Source organism: Muscardinus avellanarius (genome assembly GCF_963383645.1).
Source record: "Muscardinus avellanarius genome assembly, chromosome: 3".
NCBI lineage: Eukaryota > Metazoa > Chordata > Mammalia > Rodentia > Gliridae > Muscardinus > Muscardinus avellanarius.
In genome coordinates, this window is record NC_137788.1 from 161,506,618 (window position 1) to 161,519,869 (window position 13,252).

At 47.3% G+C, this 13,252-nt stretch overlaps 1 protein-coding gene across 1 annotated transcript in view; it reads left to right on the forward strand.

The window, feature by feature from the left end:
* Positions 1 to 13,252, forward strand: part of ENTREP2 (endosomal transmembrane epsin interactor 2) — a gene marked incomplete at both ends in the record, with an annotated part of 402,412 nt that overhangs the window by 376,585 nt on the left and 12,575 nt on the right. The window contains one exon of the mRNA XM_080691706.1: positions 12,401 to 12,561. Coding sequence (XP_080547832.1) covers positions 12,401 to 12,561 — 161 coding nt within the window. The remainder of the gene's footprint in view (positions 1 to 12,400; positions 12,562 to 13,252) is intronic.

The window sequence follows — 13,252 nt, forward strand, 5'->3', positions numbered from 1 at the left end:
GAGTGTTGGCTTCTCTTGCTATGACAAAATACCTGAGGCTGAAAATTTATTAAAAAAAAAAGAGGTGCCTTAATCTCACACAGCTGGAGACTGAAAGTTTTCACGGCATGGTGCCTGCTCTTTTGAGGGCCCCTTTGGCGGAGTCACATGGTGGCAGATGGCGGACAGCATCACAATGGCAGTAACTCGGCGGAGAGCAGCAGCACATGATGAAATAGAAAGCTAGAGTGATTCAGCCACCAGGCTTGCTCTTTTATATCTCTTATAGAAGCTCTTTTCCATCACAAGATCTAGCTGCGAGGCCAGTACGAATGCTGTTCCAGAGCATCGCCTCCAAGGATCCGCCACTTCCCACGAGTCCCCACCTCTTCACACCCCATCCAGCACCGCCACGCTGAGGACCAAGCCTCCCTGACAGGACAGACCACCTCCGATCTGCAGCAGGCCACCGTCAGGGCTGGGGGTCACTACCACGTGTGTTAGTTTGCATCAAACTCTGGCATGGAAGTAGAAATAATCAAGTGTCCTCTTAGCGAGTCCTTCCGGTGTGGCCATGGGTGGGACCAGCAGGCTCTGCTCCACTGCAAAGACCCGAGCCTTCCGCTGAGCTCCAGCACAGGGGGAGGCAGAAGGGAAGGGAGTGTGACCGCGGCACCTGTGGGCTCCACACCCAATGGTGGACATCCTGCTGTGGGTCTCTGCATTTCTTCTCTTCTAAAACTTAGCGTTCATGCTCTTTGTTCTCACAGGGCCGATGAGAGGAGGAGTCAGATCGTAGGTGGGGATGGGCTTTGGAAAACATGGTTGGCTCTTGGCCTGTAGGTGGGAGGCTGGGCCGGGCTGGCTGCAGGGGTGGAAGGCTCTGAGAAGGAGAGAGGACACAAAGGGCCCTGGCTACACCCAGAGGGATGGAGCTGGGAACCGAGCTACTCAAGAGGATGCCTCAGAATCTCTTTTTTATTTTCCTACTCCATTTCATTCAATTCTTTAATTAAAGAGGAAATATATGATCATGGAAACAAGTCAAATAATATAGCAGTATATAAATAAAAGCATAAACTTTCCCCTCTCCAGCCCCATGGAGGAAGCCAGTGCCAAAGCTTTCCAGGTTTAATCCTTCTGTTCAGTCCTTTTCTTCTTAAGTGCTTATGGAAACATAGGTGAATAAGTAATCTCATTTCCCACTTTTCCTCCCTTCCTCCTCCCCACCACTCCAGTACACCACATTGTGTTTAATTATTGGCCGGTCGATGGTCGTGTGGGTTGTGTTCAAGTCTTGGCTTTTCTGAAGACTACTGCTATTGACATGGTTTGACAGGCCACCTGCCCACCTGTGGGTTCTTGTCCTAACTCAGTATAGAAATAAAGAGTTGGAACTGAATTGTAACAATAAAGAAGTTCCTTGCAATGTGAAAGAGAAAGTATCACAATAAGGTGATGGGGTGCCCCGAACAAGACACTATCACCTCCCTAAACTCCAGTTCTTATCATTAGTTTATGCTTCCTTATCTCTTCAGTGATGGCTGGTCTGACGTCACTGAGCTTAGTCAACATGAGGGGATACACGGTGTCTTCCAGCCCCCCTTTAAGTCCCGGGGTCTGAAACTGCTTAGGTCTCAGTGTCCATTTATCTTATCTTTTTAATATAACATTTATATATTATATATGTAAATAAATATGTATATTTTATATATATATTATATATATGTATATATGTCTTGTATATATATGTATATATATGTATATATAAATAAATATATATAAATCACAAAATATATGCTATATATTTTGATATTTAATATCTTATTTAAATTATTAAATTTAAATAAATTAAATTGTCATTTATCTTATCTCATTGCCTTGCCAACTCTCTGCCAGACTCAGCTTATCTTCGTTGCTATGGTAACAGCCTGCTTGCAGGGCCTGGGGCAGATTGGGCATAGTGTGAAGCTGCCTGGGCTCAAACAGCAGGCTGGGAGGAGTAGGAAGCAGCCTGGCATTCAGCGTGGCTTCCCTGCAGCAGAAACATAAGGCAGCACAGAAATCCACCCGGGGTCACTGTGCGCATCCTTGTCCAAGTTTTTGTGTGGACATATGTGTTATGTTTCTCTTGGGTATGTATCTACAAGTAGAATCGCCAAACCATGATGATGACTCTGTTTTGAGAAATTGGGAGACTTTTTCAAAGCAGCTGCACCATTCTGCATTCCCAGCAGCAGAGTCCAAGCCTGAGGGCTCCCGTTTCTCCACATCATCACCATCCTCGTGGTCGTGAAGTGGTATCTCATTGTGGGTTTGATTTGCATTCCCCTGATGAGTAATGGTGAGCATCTTTCCATGTGCTTAATGACTTTTTCTATATCTTTCCTAGAGAAATGTTTTTCAGATCCTTTGCTCTTTTTTAAAACTGGGTTGTCTTCTTATGACTGAGTTGTAAGAGTTCTTCATATATTCTATGTACAAATCTCTCATCAGGTATATAACTTGCAAAACATTTCTTTTATCGAGTGGTTCTATAGGTCATCTTTTTGCTTAATAGAGCCCTTTGAAACACAAAAGACTTACTTCGGATAAAATCCAATCTGTCTGTTTATTTATTTATTTTAGTTGCTTGTGCTTTGGGTGTCCTATCAAAAAAACATTGCCTAATTCAAAGTGATGAATATTTACTCCTATGTTTTCTTCTAAAAGTCTTACAGATTTACCTCTTACCTTCAAGTCTTTGGACCATTTTGAGTTGGTTGTTGTATATGATGTAAGACAGAGGTCCAGCTTTGTTCTGTTCCTAGAGCCATTTGTTGAAATGACAAATATTTCCTTATTGAATCATCTTGTAAAACTGGTGAGAATAAATTGACCATAGGTGTTTGGGTTTATTTTTAGATTCTCAATTCTATTTCATTTACCTCTTTTTCTGTCCGTGTGGCAGAACTACAGGATCTTGATTATTGCAAGGTTTTAGTAAGGCAGTTTTGTTGTTTTCCTTTGCTTTGCTTTTTCTGTTTGTGGTACTAAGGATTGAATTCAGGGGAGCTTTTAACTACATTCCCAGGCCTTTTTGTTTTCGATTTTGAAACAAGATGCCACCAAGTTACAAAAGCTGGCCTCATATTTGTGATCCTCCTGCCTTGGCCTTCCTAGTTGTGGGTTTCACAGGTTTTCACCACTAAGCCTGGCTTTATGGTAAATTTTTAAATTGAGATGTGTGAGTCCCCAAATTTTTCTTCTTCTTCAAAAATTTTTGGAGATTCTGTGCAGATTCTTTACAGTTCTATATGAATTTGGGGTTCATTTGTAAATTTCTGCAAATAATAGAGTCAGGATTTTGATTAATGATGTATTAAATCTGTACATCAACTTAAGAAGGATCGTCATCCTTATAATATTGTCTCCCAATCCATGAACATGGGTTGTCTTTCATTTATCAAGTTAAGCCTCAATAACTTAATGAGATTCATCGCAACTTAGAGAGACCCTGTCTTAAAATAAGCACAAAAAAATAAAATAGTACTGGAAGTGTAGCTTGGAAGTAAAATGCCCCTGGTTTCTATCCCAATACACCAACCCTCAATAAAATCATGTTCTTAATTTAATTTTCATCTGATTTATTGCTGTTATATATAAATTAAAATGATTTTTATATTAATTTTGTATTCTGAAACCATGTCTAACTCATTTATTAGCTATAATGCCTCCTGGATTTTTTCCCATATGCAAGATCTTGCCATCTACAAATAAAGGTAGGTTTGTGTCTTCCATTTCTTTCTGGATAGCTTTTATTTTATTTTCTTGATTAATTATCCTGACTGGAGCCTCCATTGCAATATTGAACCAAAATGTGAGAGTGGCATCTTTGTCTGTTGCCCATCTTGGGGGGGGAGGGGGGCAGACTCCCAGCCTTCCTCTACTAATATGTGAGCCATGACTGTTTCGCCAATTACTCTTCTTCAGGTCAGAAAGTTCTCTTCTGTTCCTCGTTTATTGAGTGTTTTTCTGCATCTGTTGAGATGATCATGTGCCCCCCATTTATTCTATTATTGTGATTTATTACATAGATTGATTTTTATGTTAAACCAATCTTGTCTTCATGAGGTAAATCCCACTTGGTCATGTTATAAAATTCTTTTGTTTTTGTTTGTTTGTTTCTTTGTTTTGGGTACTGGGTATTAGGCCCAGGAGCATTCTAACTCTGAGCTATACCCACATCCCTATATTATTTTATTTTTAAATAGATCCTCATTAAGTTGCAGAGGGCCCCACTAAATTTCTGAGGCTGACTGTGAACCTGCAGCCGTTCTGCCTCAGCCCCCCAAGTGCTGGGATTACAGATGTGTGCCACCATGCCTGGCTATGAAATTCTTTTCATATGTTAACTGGGTTTTGGTGTCAGATAATACAAGCTTTTTATAATGATTTTGGAAGTATCCTCTCCGCTTCTCTTGTTTTGGGGGAAAAGTTAAAGGTGTGGTATTCTTTACTTTACTTTTGTGGTCGTTTCTTGGTTACTAACTCAAACTCTTGTCACATTTTCTATTTGTTCTTGAGTCTGTTTGGGTGGTTTGGGTCTCTCTAAATATTTGCCCATGTATATTGAATGCAAGTTAAAATAAGCTGTGTTAAATGTGTATTTATTATGTCAGTGTATGAGTGTGTAGTTCCTTTTATGTTGTAACTTTTTTGTTGTTGTTCCTATGCCAGCCAACTGCAGGTCCCCACAAGGAGGGGGTTCATTAGCCTCCATAGGCGTTGGTGTCTGTATGTCTTCACAAGTATTTTTTCCTACCCTATATCCTTTTGTTGTTGTTTCTGTTGTTGTGTGGTACTGGAGATTGAACCCAGGGGGCATTCTACCTCTGAGCTACACCATCAGTCCTATTTTATTTTATTTTATTTTGTTTTATTTTGTTTTATTTTTGAAACAGATTCTCACTAAAGTTGCACAGGGCCTTACTAAATTTCTGAGGCTGGCCTTGAACTTGCAATCCCCCACTCGCAGCCTCCCAAGTACCGGGACTGCAGGCCTATGCTGCCATGCCCGGCTTTCCTATCTTTCTGTGGAGTGTATTCACCGTTTTCCTTCCCTAGAGCCATGGCCAAATTCTAGGTTTTCTTCAGGATATTTAAATATTTAGTTCTACTCTTTAGGTTTCTCCCTTTAGTATTGTCCTTTTCTGTATCAGTTATCTTTAATCTCCAAGTCATAGCCTTCTATCCCAATTCCACACACTCCTCCTTAGATTTAACTTCCTATACCATGCATGGCTTGACACTGTTTCTGTGCTCTTGTTCTTCCTCTCTTTACCATCTTCATTCTTGCCAGTTTCATTTGTTAGCTCCAACTCATCATTCTATCATTCTGAGGTTGTTTCTGCCTGAGACCTCCCAGTGAGAAGCACCGATTTATGATGAGAGCATTATCTGGGGACCCTGCGAGCAAGTGTGTGGAAGACCCCCGCCATCCTTGCTGATAAGTCAACACTCCTCTCTTTATTCAGAAAGAACCACTGCACTACTCCTGATCCTCAGCCCAGCTCCCACTGTCCTTTCCCAGCTCTGTGTAGAGCGGCTCACTGCATAGGGTGCTGGGCTGAGAAGATGGACGCCGGTCCTCCCAAGCTGTAGGCCCTGCCCTGGACCTCCCACCTCCCATATCTCCTCCTGTTTTGTAACAGGCAGCTCTGTGGACCTGGCAGCCTCCCCCTGCAGGCTTGGGTCTTTTCCATGCCCCAGCCCTCTCATGGATCCTGAGTGTTGGCAGAAGAGACCTCATTTATGAATCAATTGTTCATGTGCTAACAGCTTAACAAAAAACACAATCCTAACCACAATGTCAGTTTTTCAGGAGCTTCCCACGTTTGTGTCAGTGACTGATACATTCACTCATTTTCCCCCACTCATTTTTCTGGCTGTGCCTTGGCTCATTCATCCATTCAGTCAGTCCCCAGACCCATCATGAGTTTTGCTCTGTGGATTCTAGGATTGTGAGTACTAATCTTCCAAAGAACCCATGACATTTTTCTTCTTTGTATGGATCGGCTTTTGTAGGATAGTTAACAGTCGCTGGAGCTAACACAATGACTGCACATAGCCATTAGACAAAAAGCGTTACGTCTATGGTCAGAAGTGATGGAGCTGAGTTATTCTAATACATGTGAGAATCGTAGCAAAGCTATCTGATTATATGGTCCAGTTTATCGATAATGCTTCTTGGAGGCTTTTTACCTCCTGTCTGTTCTGTCATTTTTCTTTTAGTTTTTTAAATGTGATTATTTTTCCATCACATTATTTTTCCACACACTTTCTCCATCACCAGCCACTTCGGCCCCAGGAACTTCATCTTCTACTCCACGCACCTCCGTCAAGCCCTTGCTGGCTCACTGCATCTTTTGATGCTGTCTTGTATGTTTGCACCCCTCGTCACATGTCATTTAAAGTAGAACTTTAGAAAGCACACAGAGCTTATACTTTCCACAGGCATGGTAACTATGGGCGCGGGGCTGGGATGGGGTGCCAGCCACTGGGGAGAGAGCCCACTCCTGGGAGCCCCAGGCTCACCCTGCTCTTCCTGCTTCCACCTCTTCCTGTGCAGGCCATCAGACATATGTCTCCTTGACCCCAAAGTGACCTTCTGATCTACCAGGTGCTTCTGGTCTACCAGCCCAGCACTATTGGGCAGTCGATTAATCTAAGCACTTAAAACAGACAGCCAGCACAATGACGTGCCCCTACCATAAGCATCTTACCTTGACCTTAACTATTAACTAGGCTGTGAGCATTATCCACAAGCCTTGTGATTTGGGCCACAGTCTTCCTTTGGTTAAGGGTCTGTTTGAGGTGTCAGGTTGTATTTCTTGCATAGACTTCCTGGAAATGTCACAGTTTGTGATCTCCGGGTTCAGTTCCTTTAAAGTGAAGGGAGCCGTGAGAATCGATCCAAGTGTAAAATGCTCTGAGATTTTTGTGATTTTTATCATTTTCCTCAGTCTCTTAGAACTGCCTTCGCCCACACCTAGTTTGGCAGCAATTTCTGCTTAGCTATTCTCACTTAGCACACATCTTTCCAAAGCACTTGGGTTGATTTGCACAGAACCAGCAGCTCTCCCTGTCTGCTTCTGTCTCGGTCAACATTCTCATGGCCATAAGCCAAAATGACCGACCACGCAACTTAGAGGAAGGAGATTGGTTTGCGCACCGTTTTTTGCATATTCTGGATTCAGTCTATGTGAGGCCAAGGTCTTGAGTTCAGGGGTGTTAGTGGAAAATGAAGAGAGAGAGAGGGAAGGAGCAAGACTCTACTCTCACTTCATGAAGGCCAGAGCAAAAGAGAAAGCCAGCAAGCAAGGGATTCAAAGACAATCACACGGGGCATGGTGGCGCAACTTGTAATCCCAGTATTTGGGATAGGAAGATCACAGGTTCGCAGCCAGACTCAGCTACTTAGTGAGGCCCTCTGCCACTTAGTGAGACCTTGTTCCAAAAATAATAAAAAATGGAGCTGGGGCTAGAGCTGGGAGGTACAATGCCCTTGGATTCAATACCCAGTATGAGAGAAAAAAAAAACACAGACACAAACATAGTCCTTCAGGCCACACCCCCAGGGACCCACCCTCTCCAACCACACCCTGCTTGCCTAAGTTACCACCCAGCAAATCCATTACAATGGTTTTACACACAGATCAGATTATAACCCTCATAGCTGAATTACATTACCTGTAATTCTACAGCTACCCTGTAGCTCTTCCCAGAACATTCTATATCCTACCATAACTCCGTATATCATTATGGAGTGCACAACTAAAACTGGCCTTATCTCATGTGGAAGGGTACCCGCATTCCCCTGAGAAGGGAACTTACCTCGGGTTGGTGGCAGCGAGCCACAGGACCAGAGAGCCCACAGTGAGCGGGTGTCACCCAGGATCTGGAGCACAGAGGGAGCTCTAGCTTGCCTGGTGCGTTGGTGCTGAGGAGTCAGCTAAGACGACTTCCACGATGGTGATAATCCTGCTATTTCTTTCAAGTCTGAGGAAGGGTATGGTCGAGTCTGCCTCTGAATTTTTTAGTCTTTGGGGGGAAACTCAAAGGCATATGTGCTGTAGGATGTGGTGGGGAAGCTGGAAGAGGGTGCTCAGTCCTCTGGTGGTGGGGTGGAGAGGGTCACCACCAGGCCAGGGAGTAGAGGGAAGTATGCAGACCTGAGCTGGGAGCTGGAGTAGTGAGGGTTCTCCCTGCCTGTCCACCTCCGCCAGAGATGGAGGAGATGTGGACACAGGGACAGAAGACAAGAGCCTTTGTCTAAGCCACAGGAGGCCACATAGGGGTCTGTGACTGAGAAATGGTGTTCCTCCACATGACCCCCAGGCCCCAGTGGGCCTGAGATCCACTGGCTCAGGACCATGCACACTGTCACATATGCCGCCAGAGGTCAGGTGGGCCTGAAGACCAGGCCTCTGACTTCCATCCGAGGCCCTTGACCTCTTCATACTCCCCTCAGATCCCACAGCCCCAGACTGTACAGATGAAACCAAATTCTAGGGGCCACGAGCTATGGCCTTAGGAAGCAGCTCAGGGCCAGGTAGCCCCAGTTCTTGTCCCCTGAGGCTTCCGGGTGCACCCAGAAGCACAGCATATGCCTGTGCGGGAGCCCCCTCTCCTTAGGGCATACAGGACAGCAGGGCCTCAGATGCATGCTCCTGACTTGGGAGTGACACCCTGTGACAAGCCCATCAGGAAAGAGCCAGGCACCGATGTGCTTGGGTCAGAGGGCCCAGGACAAGCAGGGCCACCTGGGACAGAAGAGGAGGCCCCCACTTGCAGATGCAGGCTCACACTGCCCATCAGGCAATGAACATTTGCACGTGTGCACCCAGGGCCTCTGGCATGGGCATAAGGAGGCTGTGCGCTGGCCCAAGGCCTGTCCAGGGTCACAGACTGTCCCTGTCTCGTTCTAAGCGTGTTTGACAGGCGTGCATTTCAAGGACAATGATCTCACTGGATTGGCTTAAAAATAGCTGTACTGCGAGGACAGAGACTGAATATCAGAGGCAGAAAAGCAACGTGAAGAGATCACACATGAGCTCCTCCAGGGCTGGGAGTGAAAAGAGGCCAGGCAGGGACACCACGGCCAGGAGGGGCCCCTCTGTCCCCTGGACAGATGTCCACCGGGCACCTGCTGTGACTCAGTTGGGGTACACAGTGGATAAAGCACATGACCCCTGAGGGTCGGAGAGGGAAACCACCCATGTGTTTTCACGCAGTTAATGTGGAGAGCTGAATACCCAGGTGGAGAAGGCTAAAGGCACAAGAGAGGGGGTTCAGGTACAGGCAGCCCCAGGAAGCAGCTGCCATGACCCAGCGTGGGAGAACTGAAGGGAAGGAGAAGGACCAGGACCAGACACCAGACAGGCTCCCTGCATGCTGGGGCCTTCCAGGCACTAGCTCTCTCGCGCGCTCCCTCCCTCTTCTTTCTCTCTCTCTCTCTCTCTCTCTCTCTCTCTCTGTCTCTCTCTCTGTCTCTCTCTCTCTCTCTCTCTCTCTCTCTCTCTCTGTCTCTCTTTCTCTCTCTCTCTCTCTCTCTTTCTCTCTCTCTCTCTCTCTCTCTCTAGCGCCCCCTATTTACAGAGCCTAACAGGAAGCCAGCAACCAAAAGAGCCTGAGAAATGTAGTTTGCAGGCTTTGAGGCCCAGCATCTCAGAGCAGAGGACAGAGCTACTGACCTTGGGCTGCAAGACAGATCCTGGCCTCCTTAAAGAGACAGCGGTGGTGGGAAGAGGAGGAAGAGGCCAGGCGTGAATTGCAGGAGAGGCTGCAGAGGAGGCAGAACTCTCCCTTTCTGAGGAAGGGTGGAGTCTGGTATCCCCGTGAGGGTGGAGTCTGGTATCCCCAGGGAGGGTGGAGTCTGGTATCCCCCGTGAGGGTGGAGTCTGGTACCCCCCCAGGGAGGGTGGAGTCTGGTATCCCCCCCCCCCTGTGAGGGTGGAGTCTGGTATCCCCCCTGTGAGGGTGGAGTCTGGTACCCCCCCTGTGAGGGTGGAGTCTGGTATCCCCCGTGAGGGTGGAGTCTGGTATCCCCGTGAGGGTGGAGTCTGGTACCCCCCCCTGTGAGGGTGGAGTCTGGTATCCCCGTGAGGGTGGAGTCTGGTACCCCCCCCTGTGAGGGTGGAGTCTGGTACCCCCCCTGTGAGGGTGGAGTCTGGTATCCCCCGTGAGGGTGGAGTCTGGTATCCCCGTGAGGGTGGAGTCTGGTACCCCCCCCTGTGAGGGTGGAGTCTGGTATCCCCGTGAGGGTGGAGTCTGGTACCCCCCCCTGTGAGGGTGGAGTCTGGTATCCCCGTGAGGGTGGAGTCTGGTACCCCCCCCTGTGAGGGTGGAGTCTGGTATCCCCGTGAGGGTGGAGTCTGGTACCCCCCCCTGTGAGGGTGGAGTCTGGTATCCCCCCCACCCCGTGAGGGTGGGCCCAGCACACCCCTTAAAATGCTGTCTAGGGCGCAGGGCAGAGGCAGAGTCTGGTTTTTGTTTTTGTTGTTTTTGTTTTATTTTAGTGGTTCTGGGGATTGAACTCAAGGTTTGACAGACACATGCTAGTCAAGTGGTCTACCACTGAACTGTGCTCCTAGCCCCGTGACACCAGCCCCTTTCAACGTCATAAAGCTGCTGGTGTCCGGAAGCATCTGCTCACTTAAACCTGCTCACAGGGTTCTCTAGAGCTCTGTTGCCTTTCCTGAAAATAATTGTTTCTTTGCCTGGCAGAATCGTACCTTTCACAAACAAGGGTTTGGGCTTTTTGCATTTCATTAGTTTTCTTGGAGTATGTTATTGAGTTTTCTAATTTCTGATAGAGACTAATTCAAAATATTTCCTTTTTAGACTTCAACAGCATTTTCCCTCATCCCAGCCCCTCAACCTTTGTGCAGTAAACATAAGGATTGGTAGCTTTCCACGGCAGAGAACCACAGATGCCCATTGACCTGCTCATGGCCATTAATTTGTCTGTATTTGAGACAATCAAATAAACATAGAGCTGTGCATGGTGGCACACATCTTTTATCCCAGTACGCAAGAGGCTGAGACAGGAGGCGGCAGGTTCGAAGCCACCCTCAGCAACTTAGTGAGGCTCTCAGCAACCTAGCCAGACCCTGTTTCTAAATAAAAAATAAAATAGGGCTGGGGATATGGCTCAGAGGTAGAATGCCCCTGAGTTCAATCTCTAGCACCACAAAATAAAATAAAATAATAAAATAAAATGGCAGAATAAAATTGATTGAAAAGGGACTTGCAAGGAAGACCCACAGGAACCACTTTTAATCTCGCGTGTTAGGTGTTCATTCCCTCCTTCCCTGGCTCACCTGTTCTTGAGCCTGGGTGCCTTCCTGATCCCAACCCACGAAACCCTTCTATCTTTCAAAGATCATTTGCATGTCTTCTTCATGGACACGAGGTGGATCTGGGACCTTGTCCTATCCCCGTGACCTGTCCCTCTGCTTGCTTCATCTGCTGTGCCCTGGGAGGTCCCATGAGCCTCCACAGTTTAACAGTGTAGGGGCTTGCCCCCTGTGGGCTCCCCATTGAGAATGGTGGGGCAGTGTCCAGGGCACCGCCGCGCCACCGGTGGCCTCTAGCAGGAGCAACAAGAAGGTGGAAAGGGAAGCTGTTGGTTGTACTTCGGGTGGAAAACTGGCAGACGGCATTTGTTTCCTTAAAGGGAGCGTCCACCAGTTTGTTTCAACAGCATCTCACTGTTCAAGGTTGCCGCAGAGTGTCCTGAAGCGCACAAGGAGTCTCTTCTCCCTCAGCACGGTGTTTTTACAAAGTGTATAGATTCCTGAAAACTGCCAAATATAATAGCTACTCTGTGCCCCATGAAATATTGGGGAAATAATAGGTTACATAGGTGGATTTTTCAACACAGCCTTATCAGTGCTTTAACACAAGAATGCACGTTGCAGGACACCTAGAAGGGAGAGGGGAGTACCTGTCGGATGTTTCCCAATCTTATTTCACTGTAGAAGCTGGGTGTGGCCGCATCTTGAAGGTGTAGCGTTTTCTCAGCAGCGTGCTTTGGGAAGCGCCATCTTAAATTGCGGACGGCCCTTTGCTACAGACTTTGAGTAGTAAAATCGCAGGAGCCAGGTTCAGTGGTACAGATAGTATTAAAGACTTCCAGATGGTATTTTCTTCTTAAGAGTTAGAGAAAAAGGGCATTCCACATAACTGCGTGGGAATCGCAGCTCACACGGCTTCCGAGACAAGTCGTTACTTTCCAAGCGAGTGTTTCAGCAGTCAGAGCTTGACAAATTAAATTATAGGCATTGCACACTGATCATTAAAGCTGGCGTCTAATTAGCGTAATTAGACACAAGCCACACAAGATGTCCCCAGTAACTCGATTCTCTGTGTTTTCCAGTTCTTTCCGCAGAGGTCCCATTCCGCCAACCCCGCCTGCCTGACGCCGCACGGCACCGCACTCCACCAGACCCTGGATTTCGATGAGTTCATCCCCCCTCTGCCCCCACCGCCCTACTACCCTCCCGAGTACACCTGCACGCCCTCCAGCGAGGCCCAGAGGTTGGTCTGCTCCTCGGGGCCCCAGGATGAGGCCAGAGCTACCGGGACAGGAAGTCACACTGGGGAGGAGGAAGTGGAGATGGCCACCGGCTCATGTCAGGGAGATGAAGGATAGGAAAACGTGTCTGATGAGAGAACAGAGAACGAAGGGTGTTTCCGTGAACGCGCTCACTACCCTAATCCAAAACACCTGACTGAGAGGAAGAGCTTCATTTGCTCGGAGTTCTGAAGATCTCAGGGCTTCAGTCCAGGTTAGTTAGGCCAGGTGTAGTCTACAGAGCTCAAGCATGGCGCCGGGAGCAGAGAATGGCACAGGGCTCTGTTCTCATCTCGTGGAGGTGGGGAGCTCTGTGAGGGGCTCAAGGACACATGCGGAGTCCCTAAGGCCACACCGCCAGGCACCCACCTCGCCCAGCCACACTCCACCTGCCTAGGCTACCACCCAGTAAGTCCTCTACGACGGGTCTCTCCTCTGGTTAGATGAGAACCCTCATAACTCAATCACACCACCTCTGGACATGAATACACGCGCTCTCTCAGGGGACATTCTCTATCCAAACCCTAACAATGGGTAAGAGAAGGGATTTCAAAATAAAACATTTCCATCAGTGTCTCTGCGTAATCCCCAGAAAGAAGACACAGGCAGAGAAGAGTCGTTCTCTTGTCCTTCCCGTTGTTGAATGATAGCCAT